The 22,251-nt window shown below is 34.6% G+C and overlaps 1 protein-coding gene across 1 annotated transcript; it reads right to left on the reverse strand.

Annotated features, from left to right (window-relative positions):
• Positions 1-1,199: 1,199 nt before the first annotated feature.
• On the reverse strand, positions 1,200-14,538 carry LOC139490408 (trypsin-like). The gene is made up of 7 exons (XM_071277210.1): positions 14,404-14,538; positions 12,468-12,571; positions 11,760-11,863; positions 3,911-4,176; positions 2,854-2,996; positions 1,973-2,030; positions 1,200-1,391 (listed from the first exon to the last, which is right to left on the reverse strand). The coding sequence occupies exons 1-7, from the start codon at positions 14,447-14,449 to the stop codon at positions 1,285-1,287; spliced, it is 828 nt and encodes a 275-aa protein (XP_071133311.1). The 5' UTR covers positions 14,450-14,538; the 3' UTR covers positions 1,200-1,284.
• Positions 14,539-22,251: the final 7,713 nt, after the last annotated feature.

Raw genomic sequence — 22,251 nt, forward strand, 5'->3', positions numbered from 1 at the left:
CCTAAGTACATCCTTAAAACACTTCTAAACTCTTAAATGATGTACATGTTATTACTAATTCATTTATTATGGTTGTCATGTGTTGCAATTCGAAATTGACATATTTGACCTAGATACGACAACCGTTCATGTTGGTTGCTCAAAACTCCTCCCTCCGCCTCGGAAAAATCACATTGCCAGTCGTTTGCTTGTTTACAAACAAAAAAGTGAGGTTCATGGAAGAGTCCACACTAACGCTTTACACTTATACACAATGGACTTAGAAATTACCTTAATTGTCCTAATCTGAATCGAAATAATTGATGCAAGCTATACTTTATTGTAGTTTTAACATGGGTAGGCATTATATTCGTGTTATTTTAGCCCTCACTGTCGCTCGGACAAAATCATCACGAATGTAATGCATAAACCACAATATAGCTTGCATCAATTATTTCTTAAGCAAAATATACGTGAATCTTTCCCTTGGTATCTTCAACATATACATAGAGAATTTTGATAAAATAGAAATAAAATATGGACAAGAGCTTAACCCTTGTACTCTCTTTGATATACAAAATTAATAAGATTGATGATAATTCTTTATTATTAGAAAAGGTCTGACCTTGCTATATTTGGAAAACTATTTTAGATATTGACATGTAGATAAAATAAAAATAAAATATAGGCAAGCGCTTATCCCCTGTAATCTGTTTGATGCAAAAGGACAATCCTAAATAAGGAACTATATGTTAGACAATACAGAACAAAACTTCTACTACACCAACCTTGTTAATAACATGAGGAGCTCATACATATGTATGAAACAAAAATGTAGAATTAGTTATTTTTGTGGTTCCAATTTTCGTGGATTGATGAAATTCTAAACCTGGAATTACATGCTAGACAGTTCAGAACAAAACTTCTACGACACCAACCTTGTTAATTACATGAGGAGCTCATACATAATTTATTATGTATGAAACAAAAATGTAGAATTAGTTATTTTCGTGGGTACCAATTTTCGTGGATTGATGAAATCTTTTATTTTCGTGGACATTTAATTTTGTGAGGTTTTGCTCAAGCCTTCATACAACCTTGGGGAAAATTTGTAATTTCGTTCAACATTTAAGTTCGTGTTTCACCAGTACCTACGAAATTCATCAAACACTGGTATTCAAAGAATAAAGATCAAACCCCAGTAAAGGAAAATTCATATATATTGTCATTCTTGTTTAATCATTAGGAATGTTATATAATTATAAATTGTACAAGCATTTTAATGTTAATATCACTTGGTATATTTTATACGTCTGTTGTTTCATTATTTAACCAGTCAAGAAATTTATGTACATTTGCATACACAGCTGGAAATCCTTCTCTAGCACATCCAAATCCCCAGCTTACAATACCTGTAAATGGTGTATATTGTTTATATTAAATTTCGCTAATATTGACAAATCACAGTAAGATATGAATAATATTTCCTTCGTTAGAATAAGGACATTCTTGTTTGACTGGACGTGGTAGCAGAATTTAAGTTTTATTACAAGTACGGCACCTCTGTGACGGAGAGGTCTAGTAAGTTGTTCATCTACAGTAACCTGAGTAACGTGGTTGAACACCACACCTGTCAAGTGGATGCGTGCGGTTCGACTTCATTCTTAATGTACTAGGATTATCAGTGTTTGTGTCTAAGGTTGATGGTTTCTCACCGGTTTCCTGTACCAACAAAAATGACTTCCACAATACTGCCAATGGTGCTGAATGTGGCATTAAACACCAACAATCAATCAATCAATCAATCAATCAATCAATCAATCAATCAATCAATCAATCAATTACAAGTTACAGATGTTTTAATAGAAAATATTGAAATACATTATTTCCTGTAAGTTTCCGCACTCCTACATATAAAATATAGTTGTGACATTAAATTTAAAACCACGTATTGGTGTTATTTTCTCAGTATAGATATATGATATGTACATACCAACCAAATCCCATTGTCCTCGGCTGTTTTTACAAGATAAAGGTCCACCATTATCACCCTACCAAAATAAAGAAATCATAAAACAACACGTCTTTTTTTTTCAAATAGCCTTTTTATGAATAAAAATATCATTTTAACTTGAAATTGTTACAAAAAAAAGTAGTTACACACCTTTTCGACATTTATAAAAGAAAAAACCCAGCTTGAACCTGCTTAAGAATGATAAATGTCATTACATGTACTGATGCAATTGAAAATTACTGTTTTGTAAATAAAATGTCTTGAACATTACCACCAAGGATGAGTTGTTCTTTTCTTTTACCACTTTTTTTTCAAGAATTGAATGCTTCTTTTTGTAATTTCATTGGGGTGTAAAAGCGTTGACCGAAGTACATTTTTGTTTCCGCGCTTCATTCTAAATATGTGCGCACGGTCAACGCTTTTACAACCCTATGAATTTACAAAAAGAAGCATTCAATACTTATAATTACATGTTTTAACTAGGATCCTGAAAACACGATTTTTATCAAGTTTTTATTTAATTTACCTGTGCACTTTAAACTTTTATTGTGTAATGAAGCTGCTTAAGGAATAACGCGAGATTGCAGTGTAGCCAATCAGAATAACATATTATAATGAAACATACATCTAGTGTAATTATATAATGATGGTATAAGGATAGCGTTGCTTGATGGATTTTTTTTGTTTGCTTCAATAATTTTTAACTCAACAAGAACAATTTATTCTTGCACAGTTTACATACATTAATTTTAAAATATTTTGTAACATAAAATATAGTGTTTTCTGATAATCAAGCATTAGTGAGTTCGGAGGATTGTTTGGGAACTTCTTAATATCATATTTATAATCGTATCACTTACTGCGCACGCTCCTTCTCCGCCAGCAAGGTAACCAGCACACATCATACTTGTAGCATTATAGGCTCCGCCTACATTTGTTAAACACTGTGCATCAGTTAAAACTGGTTTGTAAACTTCTTTTAGTCTATCTGAAGGTTCTCCACCTAGTAAGCAAATAATACAAACGGGATATATAGTCATGATAACTTTTATACATATTTCTTACAAAGTCTAGTCGCATTATTTTGAAAAAAAACTCCGCTCATACCGGTGCTTGTGCACTGCGATGGGAGCTTTTTTTTGTTGCTCTGCTTTAAAGAACTATCTGTAAATTTGAGATGAAGAACAGCATTAAATATATAAAAAAGATTGCCATTGAGACAATCCTTTATAAGCGACCAAATGACACAGAAATTAACAACTATTAGTCACCGTACGGTCTTCAACAATGAGCAAAGCACAGTTTCTTTAGTGTTTTGTGGGTGTTTTTTTTGCTTTGCATGTATTGAGGAAACATTATAAGGCCACAAGTTTGGTCTTGATAATTTGAAAATGAAAAAGTATAAGACATCAATTAAAAATATCGTTCTGGTGTTTACAAGAAACCTAATGTCAGTTATCAAAATTTCGCCCTATATTTCCATTAATTGTTTTAAACGATATATTTCCGAATAAAATTCAACATCTTATAACTACACGAACGTGTCAACATTGAATAGACAATTAAAATACACGAAATGCTTGATTTAAGTTTAAACTCGTAATTACATAGATATAGTTACTATGCAATTACATGTATATAAGCATTGCATGCTTCTTTTTTGTGATTCTATAGAATAGTGGAATCGTTGAATATGTGCACCTTTTAAGTATTAAGCTCTGCATGTACAAGATCAACGCTTTGGCCCCCTCCCCCGCCCCAATACAAAACGAATTATTTAATTATATTTATGAAAACATCAAATTTTTGATTTGAGGAACAAAATTAAATTGAAAAAAATGTGAGTTTTTTTATGTTTCTAAATAAAATTGAAAAAAATGTAAACCATTGCACTAAAATTCACTATTAAAAGAGTACCTTCAATAGTTGCACCCCATCCAGTGACAACACAGTCTTGTCCCCAGAAATCACTGCTTGGCAATGAAGTTACACAAATTGGATAGACGGTATTTCCTTCTGCAATTGGCTGAGACAGTTTCACGATAGCTACGTCATTTTCTAGATAATATGGACTGTAATTCTGATGAACTATGAACTCTCTAACATTATATGTTTTCTGTTCAGGTTCCAATGCTGATCTAGAGTGGACTCCTACATCTACTTTCCAATCTGCCGCAACTGACCTATAGCATAAACCATATGAAATATATTTAAGAATTGATAGCTTCTAATTGTAACTTCATTGGGGGTGTAAAAGCGATCATGACCGAAGTACATTTTGTATGTGCGCACGTCAACGCTTTTACAACCCTATGAAGTCACAAAAAGAAGCATTCAATACTTATAATTACATGTTTAAGCTAGGATCATGAAAATACGATTTTTATCAAGTTTTTATTTAACTTTACTCTGTAATGACGTTGGTTAAGGAATAACGCGAGATTGCAGTGTAGCCAATCATGCAGAATAATATGGAAAGCCAACGGGGTCAAAATTCTTAATTCGTAACTTGTCAATTTGTAACTTGTAACTGTGTGATTTGTCAATTTGTATATTGATGTTTTGTAACTTGTCGATTCGTAAATTGTCAATTTGTATGTTGATGATTTGTAGCTTGTCATTCGTAAATTATCAATTATTTGTATATTGATGTTTTGTAACTTGTCGATTCGTAAATTGTCAATTTGTATATTGATGATTTGTAACTTGTCATTTGTAAATCGTCAATTTGTATATTGATGATTTGTAACTTGTCGATTTGTTAAATGTCAATGTGTGAAATGTCAATGTGTGAAATGTCATCGTTGTATTATGCTAACGATCATTATGACGACAGATGGCGCTCGATTTCTTCTTAGATGTATAAGCCTCCTGTAAGTATGTACACCGCCATATTGAATATACAGTAAAACCTGTATAAACCGGCCGGCTACGGGACCATGAAAAAGGGCCGGTTTGGACAGTGAGCCGGTTTATTCAGGTTTCCGTTTTGACCGGAAGTTAATGACTTGTGACGTCCGACATTTTGCATGAAAAAATTCTCTCTGATTGTAAATTATATCTGATAAATTAAAATACTTTCACTTCGTTTTTTATTGTTTGCATTTGCATTGTTTGGATTGAAAGACGAGAGTTTCGATTTACTCCCATGATCAATAATTTGAAATGTTGGAATGGCCGATTAAAAAGCCAGAATATTATCAAACGTAATGTCATCACTTTCGAAATGTTGTCGTACAGTGTACAATATCCATTGATTGTTGTCATCCGGGTGTTTTTCATTATACCAAAGTAATTTAAATCAATCATGTACACCACATTCATATAAAAGAAAACAAATAGATAAATACATTTGTTTGTTTTATATGGCATGTATACCAGGGACTCGGTTTTATATAGAGGTGACCTCAAATAGCATGTGTGTTTACTGTGCTGGTCACCAAACCTGGGATGGGGTGTGTCACTTCCTGTATTAAGGGCATACGATACAGTTTTGAACCTGTATTTACAAGTTGATGAAAATTTGCATATAGGCTATTTTTTACCTGATTAAATCAAATATGTCATAAAAAATATACCTTCATGTGCTACTTTTTGAGTAAAATGAGGTCGAAATTTTGTATATTTGCTCAAAATTCAGATTTGTGTCCGTATTTTCTTTTTCGAAAGAACGACGTAACTTTTTTGCTTTAAAAGATAAACACAAATTGTTTTTTGTTAAATAATCGGTAATCTCTGTATTTTATAAGTATCATTGAAAATTATGTAATTTATATTCCGAAATAACTCTATATTTATCAAATGTTCATGAATAGAGGAAAAAACGTCATTTTTTGCTGCATGTTTATCAAAATTAAAAAAAATTGCGCTATTTACAGTTTTATAAAATTTGGGTCACATAATCTCCTTGCAAACTGAAACAAATTGCTGTTTTAAAAAATAGGGGTCCATGCACTCGTTTTCAAATTAAATCAGTTTGAATGATAAAAATCAGTCGAAAAATGCATCTTTTCCCGATATGTCATAGTTTGACGTCGCGAAAATAACATTTTACGTTAGCAACGTCATTACCTTCCCTGTAACTGTATCGTATGCCCTTAAGGTATATATAGATGTGTCGCTGGAACGGGCCTCCTTATCAACTTCGCAAATATATTACTGTCACTTTGCAGGGAATTTCTACTTTTAATATTTAACCGGGTCAAAATAGGACTAAATACATGAAATATTAGAGGTGGTTGAAAAATTATACTAATATTGTCCCGGGTCGCATATTTTGGACTAAATGTATAATGGGAGAAATGGTTTGACACCCATTATTCCTTTATATTATAATCGCAATGTGACAGAAAAGAATGTAATTATCTAATGATGTTTTAATACAAGAAGCAAATGGAAGAACAATATTTATTTGGCTCCTGAGTAATGAAGATAAAAAAAATGTTTTATTATATCATATTTGTACTTTGCAAATAAAAAATGAAAAATTATTTTAAATGAGTAACTTTCATTTGATGTGTTTGAGTTTGATTTTGCCGTTTTTTAAGGAATTGGCCGTTTTGAATTTTTCTTGGAGTTCAGTATTTTTTTCGACAATTGTATCAATGACATAACGAATAGCCAATGTAATGTATACTATATATTAAAACTGTACATTGAATATGCACTATTTTGTAATAAAATCTAAAGGAACCAGAAAACTTAACGAGGACCTACAATGAACTACCAATATTTCCAACGTAGCCAAGAAGGCAAATTAACACTAGGATTCCTGATAAGAAATTTGAGATTTTGTCCATCGGAATGCAAGAAAACCGCATACATTTCAATGGTCAGGTCAATTATGGGATATAATATGGTCAATGGTATGGGACCAGTACACATCTACAAACATCAATAAGCTTGGAAGAATACAGCGACAACCTGCGAGATTTATAACAGGAGACTACAAATCCCAAAAAGTTGGTTGCGTCTCAAACACGCTCATCAAAATGAAACTATAAGACATACAGACCAGACGCTCAAGCCAGAAGCTATCATTTCTGTACGCGGTGGTCGAGGGGCTGGTTTCTCAGTGCTATAGAACCAGACAATTTAAAAAAAAAAAGCTCGTCCAAAAAGAACACTGAATTGCTGCCAAGGGCCCGATTTAACCATTATCAGTCAAGAAATGTTGTGAAAAACATGCAGATCAAAAACTACACAAAGTGTTTTGAGATCTCAACGAGCAAATTACCACAATTTTCTAATTCATTTTTCGTAAAAACAGTATTCGAATGGAACCACCTCGAAGAAACTATAGTGCGCATACTGAGCGTTGACAGCCGTTCAGAAACTGCTCTCGTGTATCGTCAATACATCGACGGCGCTGTCTCTACCGTTGTATTAAAGCCAGTATTTATATCCACAACGTTTTCCTACAGATACAGATACAGATCTAGAATGATAATGGTACTAAATCGAAATATACTAGGAGGTCTCTGGATATTTTATTAATGACCATGATCGTAAAACTACACGCGTCACCTACATAAAATTGAGAATGGAAATGGAGAATGTGTCAAAGAGACAACAACCTGACCATAGAGCAGACAACAGCTAAAGGCTACTAATGGGTCTTCAATGCAGCGAGAAACTAACTCACCCGGAAGAGTCCTTCAACTGGCCCCTAAACAAATATGTATACTAGTTCAGTGATAATGAACGTCATACTAACTCCGAATTACTAGTATACACAAGAAACTAGAATTAACAAGAATGTGTCCATAGTACACGGCTGCCCACTTCCACTATCATTTTCCATGTTCAGTGGACCGTGAAATTGGGATCAAAACTTTAATTTGGCTTTAAATTAGAAAGATCATATCATGGGGAACATGCGTATTAAGTTTCAAGTTGATTGGACTTCAACATCATCAAAAACTACCTTGACCAAAAACTTTAACCTGAAGCGGGACGAACGGACGAACAGACGAACGGAAGGACGAACGAACGAACAGACGAACGGAGCCACAGACCAAAAAACATAATGCCCCTCTACTGTCGTAAGTGGGGCATAAAAATCATACAATACTAACAAAGGCCAGGGGCTCCTGACTTGGGACATGCGCAAAAATATTTTTGTCTTTTTGGTTGTAAATTTTTATAGAATGGAAATCTGGAAGCGGCAATTTTTATGCTTCTTGATCAGAAAAATTCAGTAGGCATGTATATTAATATATTATATATACAACTCGTCTAAACATCAAACCAACAATGTTAGATCTGTAAATTTGCTTTCGCAAATTTTTGGTTCTTCCCTCGCCGGGATTCGAACCCATGCTACTGTGATATCGTGACACCAAATCGCCTGCACTGCAGCCGTCCCGCTAGACCACACGACCACCTGGGCTCTCAAAAAAAGAGCTTTCGCTGGCCGTGTGTTACCTTTCCACGTCAGTTTTAATCTAGCGGCGTACTGTAGTACATGATATATAGGGCATGAAGATGTTATTGTTACAGATCAGCGAAATTATCTATAGTAAAGGATCCTACAAATTAATGTAATATACAGTCACAGAAAATAATTATATTCATAAGTACGTCTGAGTCAGTGACAACTCTACAACAGATGTATACATGTATAATTTTCTGTGACTGTATATTACATTAATTTGTAGGATCCTTTACTATAGATAATTTAGCTGATCTCTAACAATAACATCTTCATGCCTTATATATCATGTACTGCAGTACGCCGCTAGATTAAAACTGACGTGGAAAGGTAACACACGGCCAGCGAAAGCTCTTTTTTTGAGAGCCCAGGTGGTCGTGTGGTCTAGCGGGACGGCTGCAGTGCAGGCGATTTGGTGTCACGATATCACAGTAGCATGGGTTCGAATCCCGGCGAGGGAAGAACCAAAAATTTGCAAAAGCAAACTTACAGATCTAACATTGTTGGTTTGATGTTTAGACGAGTTATATATACATTATGTACACAGCCATGTATCGCCATTATTGATGGCGATCCGATGGATACATCTGTTGTAGAGTTGTCACTGACTCAGACGTACTTATGAATATATATATATATATATATAATTTAGCTGATCTGTAACAATAACATCTTCATGCCTTATATATCATGTACTGTAGTACGCCGCTAGATTAAAACTGACGTGGAAAGGTAACACATGCCCACCGAAAGCTCTTTTTTTGAGAGCCCAGGTGGTCGTGTGGTCTAGCGGGACGGCTGCAGTGCAGGCGATTTGGTGTCACGATATCACAGTAGCATGGGTTCGAATCCCGGCGAGGGAAGAACCATAAATTTGCGAAAGCAAATTTACAGATCTAACATTGTTGGGTTGATGTTTAGACGAGTTGTATATACATTATGTACACAGCCATGTATCACCATCATTGATGGCGATCCGATGGATACATCTGTTGTAGGGTTGTCACTGACTCAGGCGTACTTATGAATATAATTATTTTCTGTGACTGTATCTTACATTAATTTGTAGGATCCTTTACTATAGATAATTTAGCTGATCTGTAACAATAACATCTTCATGCCTTATATATCATGTACTGTAGTACGCCGCTAGATTAAAACTGACGTGGAAAGGTAACACATGCCCACCGAAAGCTCTTTTTTTGAGAGCCCAGGTGGTCGTGTGGTCTAGCGGGACGGCTGCAGTGCAGGCGATTTGGTGTCACGATATCACAGTAGCATGGGTTCGAATCCCGGCGAGGGAAGAACCATAAATTTGCGAAAGCAAATTTACAGATCTAACATTGTTGGGTTGATGTTTAGACGAGTTGTATATATATATATATATATATATATATATGTCAGCCCTTTCCCCTCCTATCAGAATAAAATGGTCTGTTATAGCATTTTAGGATTAATAGAAATCGTTTATTACTAGTACCTGGGTTTTCCAGTAATGATGTAGCCTTTTATAGCCGACTATATGGTATTAGGTTTTCTCATTGTTGAAGGCCGTAGATTGCCTATACTTGCTAACATCGCCTTTATTTGAACTTCGCTTTGGTGGATAGTTGTCTCATTGGCAATCATACGGTTTATTACTACATCTCCTTATTGGATTTACCTGACCAACGACTATTTCATAAACCTCGCAATTAAATATAGGATAGATCGATTACGTCGAGGGACTGAACTAGTCAGGATGCATTTTTATATAGTTTTTCGTTCTCGAACGAAAGTCTACGTCAGTAAAAAAAATAAAACTGGGATCCTGTAAACATGCAATTTTTGCTTTCTTTTAGACGCATTTGCTGTAATTGATTGAAATTACTTACGTGTTTATTCCATATGGAGGTGCTCTAACATGTACTTACAGGAGGCTTATACACCGAAGAAGAAACCGATCGCCATCTGTCGTCATAATGATTGTTAGCATAATACAACGATGACATTTAAGCTGGGGTCACACATTCACGAATTTTACTGCCGTCCTTGACAGGACCATTCCCGATTAAAATTTGTCAAAAGTCTGATCAAGATCCTGTGAATCGTGGATGGAAATTCGATTTGTATCTTTCGCCAGGTAAATTTCGACCGAGTCTGTCACGACTGCGTCCCGATTCTACCGAATGTAATCCGACAGAGATCAGATAGTGACAAGACAGTGAACCGACGCTGACGGAAGTTATCCGTTCGAAAACTGTCGGCATAATCGAGATGATCGGGTACTGTCGGAACGTAATCCTATCACGGTCCGCTCTATCGCATTGCAAACGGCTTTGTCTGGTCTCAGTCGTATTGTATTCTGTTATTATCGGGACTTCTCCAGATCATTCCCGTTCCACAGGACACCGTCCCGAAAACACAGAACATTGTTAGGAATTCGATCCGATACAGCAGAATCTGTCACGACATAGGCACGATTGTAATCCGACTAGACAAAATCGGCTGAGTTTCCCCGAATGTTACGGGACGCACCTAACTGTCGGGGTGCTTTGCCGAACTATTCGGACCCTTCCCGACCAGTAGGAATCTGTTACGAACTAAAACGACTGCGTTCAGACAATAATAGGACATTCCAGATAATTGAGGATACTAATCCGACTTTTTCACTTTTCGTGTCGTATCGCTGTCTGATCTCAAACGGGAGCAATAATCGGCAATGTGTGAACCCCGCATTACACCTCGACATTTTATACATTGACATTGAACGAATGACAAGTTACAAATCATCAATATACAAATTGACAATTTACGAATCGACAATTAAGTTACAAAACATCAATATACAAATTGACAATTTACAAATCGGCAAGTTACAAAACATCAATATACAAATTGACAATTTACAAATCGGCATTTAACGAATCGACAATATCAAAACATCAAAATACAAATTGACAATTTACGAATCAACAAGTTACAAAAGATCAATATACAAACTGACAAATCACACAGTTACAAGTAACAAAATGACAAGTTACGAAGTAAGAATTTTGACCTCGTTGGCTTTCCATAGAATAACGTTTGGCGTACTAAATTATAATCCTTTGATAACTTTTTATAAGGAAACATACATCTAATGTAATTATATATATTTGTCCACCGAATCGACAATCAAACGATCCGGCATTTTTTGGTATACAATATTAAACACTTTTTATTTAAATCAAATTGGGGATCAAACAATTTTTTTATTTTTTTTTAATTTTGTTTTAAACAGAACCCCTCTGGAAGTAAAATGGTCGTTCCCTTACGTTAGTGACAACATACTATGTGTATGCAATGACTTACCCATCAACGCACTGAGCACCAGTAAGTACAAACAGATGGCCAGACTGTGCTCTTATCAATGATCCACCACACGTTAGAGGATTATCCCGGAATCGTAAATCTACCTACAATTTAAAGAAACAATTATACTACAAAACAAAATATATACCAATAAAAATCAAGTAAATTAAGCTTTATTTTGCCATGATAGTTAGAATACCACTTTTTCAGTGTATCATACAAGTAGACAGATGTGTATTTCTAATTCAATAAGATAGTCTGTTCATCTCCATTGCGAATGCAGTCTTACTTTGAAATTAAATATAAACAAAATAAGATTTAGATATATATAGACATATTTTGATCAATAAAAGAAATACTGTAAACCAACTTATTTTCCCAAGCGATTTATTTTCGCGACTTTCGCGCGTAGAAAAATAACGCGAATATAAATCCTCGCGAATGTCTTATTAAATATCACCAGGTTAATAAGAAAATCGCGAAATTACATAGCCACGAAGTAACTTAGAAAGGGTAAAACGCGAAATAAAGTATCCGCGAAAATAAGTTAATTTACAGTAATAACATGAAAAAATTGCGAAGTCTATATCTGAAGGCTCGACTATTACATTTATGGGTACATCTAGAAAATGAAAATAACTTTTTTTTATATCTCATTATTCTGTTCTTACAAATGTAACCACGTGTGATTTAGAAAACAGTCTATACCTGCCATGGCCAGCTGTGAGGTACTGCTTCCCTGCCACCTACTATCCGTGAGCTCGGCAATGGATATGTGTGAGGTGTATACGTCTGATTACCGCAACCTTGTCCTTTGTTTAAAAAAAACGAAATTTGTTTAATAATCTTTCAAGCCATAAAAGGAGAAATGCTTTCTGATTATTTTTTCAATTTTTACAATGAATAAGCGTCATGAAAATCAAAATCAAACAGTTTCCATGACCTTATAAAAGAATGTTTTAACAATCACTGTAACAGTCTAACACACAAACTTAAAGGCTTAGAGTAACCATTTGCTCACAAGAGGGGAGAAAGATACAAGAGGGACATTCAAACTCATACCTAAATTGCTCAAAAGCTTTCATACTTGATAGGATTATTTGCCATCGACAATACATTTTGCAATGCTGCTTGTACTTACTAGAAATTGAACATAGATATAGGAAGATGTGGTATGAGTGCCAATGAGACAACTCTCCATCCAAATAACAATATCTAAAAGTTCACCATTATAGGTCTAGGTACGGCCTTCAACACGGAGCCTTGGCTAACACCGAACAGCAAGCTATAAAGGGCCCCAACAATTACTAATGTAAAACCTTTCAAATAGGAAAACCAACAGTCTAATCTATATAAAAACGAGAAACGAGAAACACGTATGAACTACATAAACAGACGACAAATACTGTACATCAGATTCCTGCCTTAGGACTGGTGCAAACATTTGTAGCGGAATTAAACGTTTAAATGGTACCAAACCTTCTCCCTTTTCTTAAAATGATTTCGATTTGAAAATTCCTGCGGGAGATTCGAACTGAGAAATTTGTTCTCAAAGAGCATTGTGACCGCAAATGTCATCCGAGTCGTTTTGTTGGAGAGTTATTTCACTTAGTTTGATATTTAGACCTTTTTATCAAAATTTGCTCATGCATATTGAAGAAGTAACCATGAAAACGCATCGAGATATTAGGGAGCTACCATTTGATTTTTATGGGGGGGGGAGGGGCTAGGACGAAAAATTGTGTCCTGCCTTTTTTTTATTTGTAATCTCTGTCCTGCCTTTTTATTTTTCAGTCTATTCGGTCCTGCCTTTTTTTCTTAGCTTATCCTGACTTTTTTACAACAATTGTCATCCTGCCTTCTTTTTTTTTTGCCAAGTTACTCATCCTGTCTTTTTTTTTACTCAAAATCCTGTCCTGCCTTTTTTTTCAAATTTCATCCTAGCCCCCCCCCCCCCCCCCCCCCCTAAAAATAAAATGGTAGCTTCCTTAGGTAACCATGATTATTGAATTAATAGATTTACTCATGATGAACACAAAGAAGACTAAAAATCGATTTGGCAGTGAACCGATTTGGTAGTGAACCACATGTTAAAAAATCACAGAAAATTACAAAACAAAATTAAAGCTCAAAACTGTGATGACAATCTTAATCTGTGTTGCTGTTGTTTTGATATTGTTTTAAAGTTGTGTATTAATATTTAAAAAAAAATATTTCCCCAGACTAATTTTCCTAGGGAAATTAATGACAAATAAATGCCAGACTTATTATACTAGCGATTGACTTATTTTCTTAGGAAAATTTGTCCTAGGACTTATATTCCTAGTAAAATTATGGCCATTGACTTCATTACTAGGGAAAAAATATTTTTTCCCTAGTTAATGACCAATTTTACTGTTACAAGCACACTACTCAGACAATTTTCTGTTGTATTCCTTTATTTTCTTTAATTCACCCATACATATTGACGATATTTGTTTTTGTATACCAATACTTTCATAGTTTTAAACATATAACATATTATAATAAAACACTTCTTGACAGTGTATAAATTATCTTATATGAATTTCGTAAAAAAAATAACACAATAAAAAAACTTCTCTTCGTGTTTCATAATTTACGTTAATAAAACTTCGATACATACCATTTACCAAAGTAAAGCCTAAAATAATTAGTGCTAGCGGCCTCATCCTGTTAATGGTTCGATTATGTACCTGAATAAGACCGGTGCCTTATCTTTATTATCACAAGTCACACGGAGAGGCCATTGGGGCAGATATTTAAAATCATCACGTTTTTTTTTTTAAAGTTGTGTAGTCATCGAACAAGGTTATAAACATCGGTGGCCTTGGACTGTTTTCTTCTCTTTGGTCTCGGCAATGTGCTGTTTTCTACGGAGCCCCAATAGGGACATGCAAAGAAAAAAAAATATTGTGCGCACAACTTAAATATATTGTGCGCACAAAATAATATAATGTGCGCACAAAATAATATATTGTGCGCACAGTTTAAATATAAATATTGTGCACACAACTTAAATATATTGTGCGCCCAACTTAAATAAATTGTGCGCCCAACTTAAATAAATTGTGCGCACAAAATAATATATTGTGCGCACAGTTTAAATATATTGAGCGCACAACTTAAATATATTGTGCGCACAAAATAATATAGTGTGCATTAATTTATTTGACCTAACACATGGTACGGGGCTTCAATGTCTCTTTTTTAAGTGACAGAATGGAGAAATTCTCCATAAAGTTTTCTTTTGGAATGAGGCTAAATTACATGAAATTACTATAGCAAAAAATGTTGTTGCATTTGTTTCGACTCCTGACAGGAATACTGAAGAAGTTACATTTATTTCGTCAGAAACTTGGTTTACTAACAGATGCGTTGGAAGCCTTCAACTTATGTCAGAGTTTATTGGAACGGTTTGAAACAGACTTAGCAATAGAGCGAGGACACTATCGAACTTATGTAGACTTTAATAATATGGTTTTACCTGTTTTCTTGTAACAAAAAAAAAACCCTACTATTTCCACTTATGTATTATACTTTATGTCTGAAAATCTCAAGATATTGACATAAGACTGACATGTTACTCAATTCACGACTTTGATTTTGTTATGCTCCGTCGACGAAAGAGATGGTCATTATATTCAAAAGTCTGTACGTTTGTCCATCCGTCCGTCTCTGTTTATGGTAAATGATTTGGTTATAGTTTATGATGAAGTTTTAGTGTCATGAACTTAAATGAATTATGTGGTTTCTCTAAAGATATCATTGTAAAAGTGTAAGAGTAAGTCAACTCCACTGAAAACTGAATACACGAACATTTTTTATTAATTACAAATGATATCGGATATGTTCCTCACGTCGTATTTACAATCCCCTTCCCTTTCATGAATGTGACCTACCGAATAAGATTATTTACCGGATTTGTTATCACATAAGCAACACGACGGGTGCCGCATGTGGAGCAGGATCTGCTTACCCTTCCGGAGCACCTGAGATCACCCCTAGATTTTTGGTGGGGTTCGTGTTGTTTATTCTTTAGTTTTCTATGTTGTGTCATGTGTGCTGTTGTTTGTTTGTCTTTTTCATTTTTAGCCATGGCGTTGTAAGTTTGTTTTAGATATATGAGTTTGACTGTCCCTTTGGTATCTTTCGTCCAAATATAGTCCGTTTTTGGTCATCAATTTTCAAAAACTTGTGGGCCGATTGATCGCGATCGATGCGATTGCCAATGAGACAACTATATACATATACACAAACATACAAATACGGATTATATTCTTCTCATATATTTTATGATGTTATGATACCCAACCCTTACGGGAATGATTGCGCTTGATATTCATAAATTAAGACATTATCTTCAAATCAGTCTAATTGAGGTGTGGAGCTGGCTAGTCAGTAACTGCTAGCAGTCCTTTGTTCATTTATGTATCATTGTCATTTTGTTAAGATTCATTTGTTACCTATTCTGACATCAGACACGCAGTGTTACTGTCGGTTTTGCTGCGTGTTTTTTTTTTATTAGCATTGGCTAGAGGTATAAAAGGATGGTTAAGATCTCACTTTAACATGTTTAACTCCGCCGCATTTTTGAGCCTGTCAAAGGTCGGGAGCCTCTGGCCTTCGTTGGTCTCGTATGATTTTTAATTTTAGTTTCTTGTATACATTTTGGATAGATATAGGAAGATGTGTTGTGAGTGCCAATAAGACGACTCTCCATCCAAGTCACAATATATGTATAAAAGTAAACCATTATAGGTCAAGGTATGGTCTTCAACACGAGAAACACTTATGAAGTTTAGTATGACGTCCATTATCACTATACTAGTACATATTTTTGATTATGGGTCAGCTAAAGCACGCCTTTGGATGCGGAATTTTCTTGCTGTATTGAAGAACCAAATGTATCTGAGAAACAAACCTTATACGACATGCGCGCCGTATAATTATTTAAATACAGTTAAACTATACATGTATTATCGTATCTAAATCAAAGCGCTGTAAGCACTGTAGGCAGTTAACCAAAAACCAAGGCAAATGAAAACTGTGGCAATGTTGCTTCAACTTTTTTTTTAAAGATTTAAAAGAACAAACATTTTAAAAACATTCACATATAATTGTACATTTATGTTCATTTAATGAATTAATCATTAAGGCAAATAATTCATAGTCTATCAAGGTTTTCAATAGCAATGCACATGACTACGAATGGTCATGAGTCTTTCATGAGTCAGCAGTGGTACAAATTTGCAATGATTGCAGTTCTTCTAGTTGATCGTAATTGTTTGTATTAGTTGACTGTTAGTAGTTCAAGTTGACTTTAGTACGAGCTTGTAAAAGTATGAATGGACTTGCTTCCCTGGAAAGAAAACTGAGTTTGTGTTGTACAGTACAAAAGTTATGAGACACAAACCAGACAAATGTTTACTACTACAGGGATCAATGGTGAGGTCTGACTGACGTGTCTATAGTAAATGTAAATGACTCCCACCTTCACCCCAAGTCCATGATGTCTAAGTTTGGAATAAAATGACAGGTGTTAGGGTCTAGCAAAGTGATATGCATATGTGTCGCCTATGAGATTGACCTTGTTTATCATTCAATCTTTTTTGAAATGACAAACAGGAATGAATATGGTTCAGGCATTGGTATCTCAATCTTTTACAAGTTCTCAAAACACACACAAGAGGGTGTGGGGTGACCCTAGGGACTACCCCTATTTTTCATTTGATTTTTTATATTGTCCCATACATGAATATATATGGTTTATGAGTGGGGATCTTGACCGTTATCAAGTTTTCAAACAGGAGAGGGTGGGGGACCCCAGTGACTTCCGCTATATTTCATTTGATATATTTATATTGTCCAATACATGAATATATATGGTTGAGGGATGGGGATCTCATCTGTTTCTGATTTATTAAACAGGAGTGGATAGGGTGACTCTTAGGACTCTCCCTATATTTCATTTGATTAGTTCTCATACATGAATATATATGGTTTAATTTAAAGATGGGGATCTGGACTGTTTCCAATTTCTCCATCAGGAGGGTATGGTGACTGCAGGGACTCCCCCTATATTTCATTTAATTTAGAGTTGGGGATCCCAACTGTTTCCAAGTTCTTAAACATGAGGAGTAGGGTGACCACAGGGACTTCCCCTATATTTCATTTGATTTGTTATATAGTCTTATACATGAGTATATATGGTTAAGGGGTGATGATCTCCAAGTTCTTAAACAGGAGGGTGTACAGTGACCATTGGGACCCCGTATAAGATTTGTAATATTGTCCCATACATAAATATATATTATTTAAGATCATTGTGGATCTCGACCGTTATAAATTCTCAAACAGAAAGGGGTAGAGTGGCCCCACGAACTCCACTTATATTTCGTATAATTTGTTATATTGTCCCATACATGAATATATATGGTTTAGGGGTAGGGATCTCGACCGTTTCCAAGTTCTCAAATATGAGGGTCGTGGTGATCCCCAGGGTCTCCCCCTACATATTTCATTTGATTTGTTATATTGTCCCCTACATGAAGATATATGGTTTAGGGGTGGGGATCTCGACCGTTTCCAAGTTCTCAAACAGGAGGGGTGGGGTGACCCCCAGGGACTCCCCCTATATTTCATTTGATTATTTATATATTGTCCCATACATGAATAAATATGGTTAAGGGGTGGGGATCTCAACTGTTTCCAAGTTCTAAAATATGAGGGGGTGGGGTAACCCTAGGGACTTCCCCTGTTTTTCATTTGATTAGTTATTTAGTCTCATACATGAATGTATATGGTTGAGGGGTGGGGATCTCATCTGTTTCAAAGTTATCAAACAGGAGGAGGTAGAGTGGCCCAATGGACTCCACCTATATATTAAATGATTTGCTTACATTCAGGTATCATATAATATAGTTGCACTATTTGTGCCTGTCCCATGTCAGGAGCCTGTTATTCAGTGGTTGTCGTTTGTTTTTGTGTTACATATTTGTTTTTTGTTAAAAAAAAATTATATAAATAGGGCGTTTAGTTTTCTCGTTTGACTTGTTTTACATTGTCTTATCGGGGCCTTTTATAGCCGACTATGCGGTATGGGCTTTGCTCATTGTTGAAGGGTGTACGATGACCTATTGTTGTTAATGTCTGTGTCATTTTGGTCTCTTATAGATAGTTGTCTCATTGGCAATCATACCAGATCTTTTTTTTTATATAAGAAACTTCCAGCTATTTTAACTGACCTATCAAAATTGAGAAGAAAAAAATACCCCTTGAAATTGCAGTAATATGTTTAACTTGAAAAGCATCTAATATGCATTACCAACATTTATCACTGATAAAGAAAACTTATACTGTTACCAGGAACATATATATTGTTAGATAAACTGTTCCCAGATGTCACGTTGTAATGGATTTTGACATTTAAATTGGTGTACAAAATATTTTCTGCTTTTTCTTTCTTTTACATATATATCTGTTGGTTTTCAATTCAATGTTTGTATTTATTTACCATGCATAGATGTATCTTGTCACCTGTCTGGATTTTTTCAGTTGATATCCAAAACCCGGGATTACCCTTATCCGCTTCCGGAATCGGATCCAATATTTTAATTGTCTTCTCGCGGCAGCCATTTTTTTCTATGTTGTTTTGACAGACAGTGAGATACGATTTTACTCGGATTTACACATTATTTGTCGGCGATTATCTGTACAAAGCTAGCGATTGAACAAATTGAACATCGCTGCCATGAATAGTAATGATGAAAATAAGTTTGAGATCGTTTATTAGGAAACTTTGGTAAAAATGTTTGCGAAGTTATTTTTTATTTTCTTAATTTCAAGGTCCGTCGGGCGTAGCTAGTAACCAAGTAGTAAGTCCGACTGCAAAAGTGGAAGGTCGCAGACCTCGGATCACCGCTAATTTGAATCCCTGCGTCCAAATTTAAAAGATACGAAAATATCAACTTCTAATTCAAAATTGCCGCCAACAGCGTGATCAGTTGAAATATATTAATAGACTACTGACGTAGATAACTACGTATTGACGACAAACAATATTCCTACGACTTTTGCAATTTGGGAAATCTTAACTACTTGTCTTTAGAGATTTTCGGCGATTAAATATTTCATACATTTGTTCTTTGACATCTTAGCCAAAAGCTCAGGGGAGAATAAACTACACAAGGATTCCTAATGTGCTCTACTTCCTATGTGCAACTTCAAAACTTTGGGAAAATCGACGATCATTTAAGGTTTTTCTGGTCATATTTTTTGTAATCCAGAATGAAAAGTATGAAAAAACTGTCTAATAAGTTATAAATAATATAGTAGCCAGCTAGATGATAACAATGGCACGTATTTTAGAATTTATTGGGTAGAACACAAATCCAGGGTGCTCGCATAAGGCAGCTTAACTGCCTAAAAATAGACCAATTCTGAGATATTAACATTGACCAATGCAATAATCCATGAAAATAAAGTCAAGGTCAGATGATACCGACCAGACAAATATATATACATTACAATCATTCCATAAAACAAATATAGTTCACTTATTCCTTATAGTATCTGAAAAACAGAACAAACTAGAATCAAATAACATGGAGCAATGAGCCATGAATATAAAAGGAAGGTCAAGTAATTATTACTGCAAGATAGACAATTACACCATGCAAACTTCCATGCACCAAATTTATCTAACTATAAATGCTTATATAGTATCCGAGAAATATACCAAAGCACAAAAAAATTACTTTGCCAGACCATTTAACCCTGAAAATGAGGTCAAGGTCAGATGACACAAGTCAAGTGGACATTTAGACATTAAAATCGTATCATACAACCAAATATAGAAGAACTATTGTATTTGGTATCTGAGATTTAGACTAGACCACAAACACTTAACCTTGTTCAATGATCCAAAAAAGGAGGCCATGGTCAAATGAAAACTGTTTTCCTAATTTTGGCGCACACCATATTATTTTGGTGCGCACAATATATTTAAATTGTGCGCACAAAATATTTAAATTGTGCACACAATATATTTAAGTTGTGCGCACAATATATTATTGTGTGCGCACACTATATTTTTGTGTGCGCACAATATATTTAAGTTGTGCGCACAATATATTATTTTGTGCGCACAATATATTTTTTTTTACTTACATGTCCCTAGCGGGGCTCCGTTTTCTGCTCTTTGGTAGGTTTGTTGTCCCTTTGACACATTCCCTGGTTCTTTTCTCTATCGATATATTCAAATTTGTCTGCTAAGGATCCGACTATGTTTTAACCATTGCATTAACTACGGGGGATAATTTTCGAACATTAAAATTGATGTACTTTTATATTAAAATTACAAGTAAATAAGTAACGAATAAGGAATAAATAAAGAGAATAAGTAACAAATAAGGAATTAGATATAAGTAACCAACTTGATGACCTTCCTAATCTTGCATTTATCTTTCAAGTACCCTAGAGTGCAAAAACTTCCATAATACGCAAAGTAATTTAAAACGATACAATTTGATAAATTATGATCATTCTATTCGTTTTACTGTTTTCAAAGTAGACTTTCATTACGTTTAAAATAAAAGAAAACAAAGGGATTGAGCAAGCGGACATTCAAAACCGCATAAGTCGATGAAAACTGACTGTGCCTTGGCAAACTAAACGGAAAAGGACGAACAAAATTATTCCACATAACCCTAAAAAGAAAACTAAATATTGAACATCACTAACACTGCTTATAAAACCGGGGTAGACAGAAAGTCACAAATTTGATAGGACAAAAAAAGTCACAAACAATTTCTAGATTATTGTTTAAATATATAAGAGAAAGATATAAACATATTTTCTATTTATTACATCATGTACATGTATTCATTTTAAAGTTTAGGAAATTTTCTAATTATCCTTGATTAATTAAAATTTATTAAATTTTAATCATTCAAATGATATATTTCTTGGCACCATGATGCCTTTTATGTAACAAGCTACTTAGCCATTTTGTTTTATCTGGGAACAGTATATCTGTTCCTGGTTTTACTAACAATAATTTGATAAAAAAGGATAATTACAAAGTGAAATTACATGTAGTCCTGAAAGTTCAAGAACAATTATTATTATTTGTTTTTTTTAAATAAATGTTTACTTATTCAAAGAAATATAATCTCAAAACTTGATTGTGACTTTTTGTCCTGTGACTTTTTGTCCGTGACTCTTTGTCAGACGGTTGTCCTGTGACTTTCTGTCCTACATTCGACTCATTCGTCTCTACTCGGCCTATACGCAAGAGTAGCGGATTCTAACGAGGATTGACAAATGACATTCGACTAATTCTTAAGATACCCGGAAGGATAAGCAGTTCCGGTTGAACATGTTGAATGAGACAAAGTGCAACATATTTAGATTAACTCACGTGTCATATGTAATCGTTCAAGTATGGAAATTTAAAAGAATCAAAGTTAAC

Source organism: Mytilus edulis, chromosome 9 (genome assembly GCF_963676685.1).
Source record: "Mytilus edulis chromosome 9, xbMytEdul2.2, whole genome shotgun sequence".
NCBI classification, from domain to species: Eukaryota; Metazoa; Mollusca; class Bivalvia; order Mytilida; family Mytilidae; genus Mytilus; species Mytilus edulis.

Excerpts from the sequence above, each read along its gene's own strand:
- LOC139490408 (XM_071277210.1), bottom strand. The coding sequence starts at position 14,449 with ATGAGGCCGCTAGCACTAATTATTTTAGGCTTTACTTTGGTAAATG. Across the intron at positions 4,177-11,759 it reads GGTGCTCAGTGCGTTGATGG|GTCAGTTGCGGCAGATTGGA; the intron begins GTAAGTCATTGC and ends TTTATGCTATAG. Across the intron at positions 2,031-2,853 it reads GCGGAGAAGGAGCGTGCGCA|GGTGATAATGGTGGACCTTT; the intron begins GTAAGTGATACG and ends TTATTTTGGTAG.